General features: G+C 32.9%; 1 protein-coding gene across 1 annotated transcript; it reads right to left on the reverse strand.

Moving 5' to 3' along the window:
- Window positions 1-454: 454 nt before the first annotated feature.
- On the reverse strand, window positions 455-2,868 carry LOC140961639 (GATA transcription factor 1-like). Its single transcript, XM_073420291.1, has 2 exons — window positions 2,529-2,868; window positions 455-1,395 (listed from the first exon to the last, which is right to left on the reverse strand). The coding sequence occupies exons 1-2, from the start codon at window positions 2,712-2,714 to the stop codon at window positions 754-756; spliced, it is 828 nt and encodes a 275-aa protein (XP_073276392.1). The 5' UTR covers window positions 2,715-2,868; the 3' UTR covers window positions 455-753.
- Window positions 2,869-5,194: the final 2,326 nt, after the last annotated feature.

Raw genomic sequence — 5,194 nt, forward strand, 5'->3', positions numbered from 1 at the left:
ATTAACGGTTGAATTAAGTTCCAACTTCGAAGCCCTTCAAAATTTATTTCAATATCATTAATTTATATGAATCTCTCACGTTTTTACAAAAGTTGATATATATATTGATAGTCCAAAAACGAACATTTAACTATATCACGAGGATAAATATTTCATTTGTAACTTAGAATAATCTCTATATTGCGCGCAATCAGTTATATACACACAATATTTCATATTAGATGCAATCGAAATATTATCATTAACCGAATCCGATACAGTTTTTACATGTTTCTTCAAGTCTGGAGAAATATTCGATAAGTATTCATCAAGTATCCGTAAAGGATTGAAGATGGTACGTCAGCTTTTATAGCATAAAAATTACTTGAATGCAGAACTTTAATAAGAATACACGTCTCATTACCAAATTGTTGCGAGTCAAGTCCACATAAATTTTAAAAAAAACAAACAAACAAACAAGAAAAAAGGTATATTTAGTTGCAAAAACAGACAATTTCTTTAGGAGATTTCCCATTATAAAGCATTACCAAACATATTCTAAGTCAAAAATCCCTAAAAGATTTTCGTTAAAGGAAAACAAATAAGGCTTCACTAACCATCTAGTCCATACAACAAGACCTAAGCCAGTTCCATGAAAAAAATAAATGAAAGACAGAAGCCTAGACGACCTAATCTAACAAAACTAAAAAACAAATTCCGAAAACAGAGAATGTAAACACTGCAAGACCTGTAGAAAATGCACCAGCCCGTATCCTACCCTATGTCCATCCGAGCCCTGCTTCCGGGGATTCCTTCTCCTGTTAGATTCTGCCTTCTCATCTCAACCACCTTTCTATGAGAGTTTGAGTGCAACAAGCCGGAGAAAGTAGGGCTGCTCGCTGGGCGATACTCCGGAAGTAAGCGTCCAGATTTGTATCGAACTCCACATGCGTTGCAGAGTGTCTTTGGCCCCATTGGGCCAGCGCGCCACTGTGGGGTCTTATCAGCTTGGCAATGAAAGCACCTCCTCCCCATACCAGCACCACTGTTTGTTGGTGGCAACAAGAGAGGTGATTCTTGTTTGATCTTGGCGTTTAACTGGTTCACTCTTATGAAATGTTGGCTTGGGAATTGACCATAGCCCGACCTTTTTCTAGTTCGTTTCTTGCTTCGGCTACGCACCGGATGGTTAGTAGGGATTTTGAAGCTGCCACAGCAGCTAGCAACGGTACTGCCGTTGCCATTGCTATTTGTATTGCTATTGTTGCTGCTGCTGCTACTGTTCTCGAGTACGGATACTGGGCTTAGGTGGTTTGCCACGAGTTCTGGATTGTCAGATAAAATTCCAAAGCAACTCTCCACAGTTGGGAATGCATCCTTATCTAACAACCACTCAAGTTCCTCCTCCACAACCACCTGAAACATATTAACCATAAATCTCATTGACAATCCACTCGACCAAACTATTCAAGATTGCAACTTTTATACACCAATTACTGAAATTTAAAAACATATACTTCTGTAAACAAGATTCAATCATAAATCATCCACGAAAACTAACGACGAGTTGCTCAGAAGCAATAAGCTGAAAAAATTTTGAGGATAAAACTTGTATATTTGGAAAAATAATTACAGTCTTCTCTAAACGTGAATAATTCATTCACTAATATTTTTCTTACCTAAATCAAGACCCAGTAGCTAATTCTACAGAGGTCAACAGAGCACGAAACTCTTGTACAAAATCAATCGTTCTTTCAAGAGACCATGTTTTCAAATTTCCCTGACATTGAAACATGAATTTGAACATGTTCTTGTGATTTAAAAACGTACAGTTTTAAATGACTATCGATTTGAGCATAAACGATTTGACCCAGACTTTTACATCAAAGAAGCCAAAATACTTCAAGATTGAGTTCCACCAAAAAAATGATTTGAAATTTTTTAAAAAAAATGTCAAAGTTTGATTCTTTCCATGAAATAAGGTCAAAATATTCCCAGTGGATACTTGCAAGTGGACACATGTAAGAATAATACAGCAGATGGACAAAAATGTCTTTGCAAAGGGAGGAATTTTCCACTAATTAATAAAATTTGGCAATATATGGTTGGTACAAGAAGCATATGCCAACATATCACCCATATTGATAACGACTTTAAGCATTTATTTTACAGCTCATCTCCACATTGTGGAGAACGATGATAATCAAGAATACAAGAAACCCCACATCCCCAAAATGCCCTCCACATTTCACCAATTTCCTCTCCCCTTCAGATTAAATTTTATTTTTTTTAAAAAAAACAAATTTTAAAATTGCAAAATATATTAATTCAGTTCACAATAATAGAGATGTGGTTGACACGATTTTCTGAGTACATGAACCGGGTGGGTCTCAGAGTTGACTCGGTCCTCCATCCAGGTCAACTCGGAATAACTCCCGGTCCACCCGGTTCCGTATCCAGTGACGGAACCGGCGAAGTCTCCGTCCCCGGTACCATTCCTCTCAATTCACACGCGGAGAACAGCAACATCCAAACATGAAAAAACTTACAGGAAAGCCTCCCCTGTTCTCACGGCTGATATCCGGCGCCGGGTTCCAGGACTCCAGCGACGAGGAAGAAACAGACACGCCACCGCCGCCCTTGGTATTGAAAAGGGTCTTCGAGCCTTCTTCTCCTCCTTCGAAAGTGAAGTCCAAAATGTCAAAACACGCTTCGTTTGGGTCCATTTCCGCCATTTCTTCTACCTTTCAGGTTCTGGGTCGGCTTTTGTTTCGAAACCAGAGAAGTAAAATGGTAGGTTTAGAGAGAGAACTCTCCTTTTCGGAAACTGCGTGAGTGATTACTATTATTATCGTAATTTTCAACGAGGAGTTTTTTTTTTTTTTTTTTTTTTTTTTTTTTTTTTTTTTTTNAAAATAATAATTTTTCATAGATGACCAAAATAAGAGATCTGTCTCACAAAATACGATCCGTGAGATCGTCTCACACAAATTTTTGCCATATTTATTTTATAATTATGATGATAAGACAAATTACTTTTAAAAAATTCCAAAAAATGAAATGGACAAAATAAAATTAAAAAAAAAGAGAAGAAAACTATCAGACCCAAAAACAAGAAAATGCAATTGGTTTTGAATTTCAAAATTTCTTTGGTTTGAGAATATTTTATATGAATTTATTTTTCTTTCTTTTTGTTTTAAATGAAATGATTGATCAAACTACATATATTCTAATTTGAAATGAATTTTTTTGTCGAGATGCAGAGAACCAGAGATATTATATATAATAATAAAATAAAAAATTTAAAATATAAATAATATTTTAAATTTTTTAATTTAACTTATAATCAGAGCCTGTAATTTGACATTTTCTGAAAATAAATAATAATAACTTCATTCGTCTAACTACAGAATTTATTTATTATTTTCAATATATAAGTAATAAATATATGTACCAAAATAACTTAATTCTTCCTCTTTTCTTTTAAAATATATATCTACCAAAATAATTTTAAAAATATTCAATAAATTGAAGAGATCCATAGTAAAACTGAATAACTACAAATAACAAATATTAATTTTTTATGTAATAAAAAATTGATATTTGAATTTATATACCTTTTGTGAGAATAAAATTTTCACCGTCAATAAGGAGTAAGTCTCTTGTGAAACGGATGGTCTCACAAATCTTTATATGTGAGACGGGTCAACCTTATCGATATTCACAATAAAAAATAATATTTTTAGCATAAAAAGTAATATTTTTCATGGATGACCCAAATAAGAGATCTGTATCGCAAAATACGATATGTGAAACCATATCATACAAGTTTTTGCCGTCAATAAGAAGATGACAATTATTTTTCTTTTGTAAAATATAGTAGCTAGTTAATGGTAGAAAGTCTTGAAAGATATTTTATTATTTTATTAATAATAATTTAAGTGTACAATTTTAAAAGCCTAAAGATATCTATACTGTATATAAAGTGTTAGAATATTTATTTTATCTTAAATTTTGATGATTGACAAAATAAAAATATCGAACAATTACAGAAAATCAGCCGCTATATTGTTCTGTATTTTATGTTTCCGACTGCTGATGCAAAGTCCAGCCGCTCAAGTGCTTTATTCTTCACCAGTTGCAGGTCATCTAATATCTAATTGCGCCCTGCATTAAATAAAGATTGTTACTATCTAACCGTCGGTTAGAAACGTGGAAAGCAAAGTGGATACTCTACTTCCAACTGTCCTGAAACTGTCAGTTATAGTACAAGGAATAATACCCCACTAACTCCCGATGTGACATAAAATTTCTTAACATGTCCAAAGACAATGCAGTTCTTCAAAAAATATGAGCTATAAAGTTGCAAAAGCAAAGAAACATTAAATGGATATTTAATGAATGTACATCGCCTTAAAGCGATAATTCCATTCTGTCGAGAAATAGTATAAGTGATCGTTGAAAAGCTTTATCTGACTATTGAAGCCTTTTAATTATTTATAGATGCAGATTCAGTTTCAAAAAGAAGAAAACAATATATAACTCTGGAACATCTTTCAAATCTGCATTATCAGAAATCTTTGATCGCTCCTACAAGAAACACTTCAAGTTCGCTCAAGCAGCACATGCTTATCAGACTACATCGATTCTTCTAAGGATCATTTTGTGCTACTTCACCAACTCAAGCGTTGCAAGCAAACTGTTGTTTATTGATTTAGTTGTCCGGTGAATTGTGAGTTCTTAAATAGACAAATTTTTAAAACAATCACTAAAAGTTTCAACTTATTCATTTGATAATCCAAGTTGAAATGACTTATTATAAACCGTTGTAAAATCAAAGTCTTTTAATAGAATCCTTCTTAAGTAGAAAAAGTGGTGATGTAGAAGCATTTGTCTTTGAACATACATAAAATATTGTCTCATTTACTTTCCGCATTTATCTTTATTGCATTCTAGATTTCAAGTTGTTTCTTATCATATGTTGTCTTGTTTAAATATATAATTATCAATAGCTAAACCTAACAGTTTTTGCGATTATATATTTTTAGTGATTCAGTTAAGTCAGTCATTCAAAGATATTTGTTTTAATAGCTTTAAAATTGTTTAGGACAACTCATTTTCAATGAAAATATTTTAAAGAATTTATTCAACCCCTCTAAACTATGTTCTATCTCAACATAAAGGTTGAGACCTTTAGAAGTCCAACTTTGTGACA

The sequence above is a fragment of the Primulina huaijiensis genome, chromosome 16 (assembly GCF_012295235.1).
Source record: "Primulina huaijiensis isolate GDHJ02 chromosome 16, ASM1229523v2, whole genome shotgun sequence".
NCBI lineage: Eukaryota > Viridiplantae > Streptophyta > Magnoliopsida > Lamiales > Gesneriaceae > Primulina > Primulina huaijiensis.

Excerpts from the sequence above, each read along its gene's own strand:
- LOC140961639 (XM_073420291.1), bottom strand. The coding sequence starts at position 2,714 with ATGGCGGAAATGGACCCAAACGAAGCGTGTTTTGACATTTTGGACTTC. Across the intron at positions 1,396-2,528 it reads AGAACAGGGGAGGCTTTCCT|GTGGTTGTGGAGGAGGAACT; the intron begins GTAAGTTTTTTC and ends AATATGTTTCAG.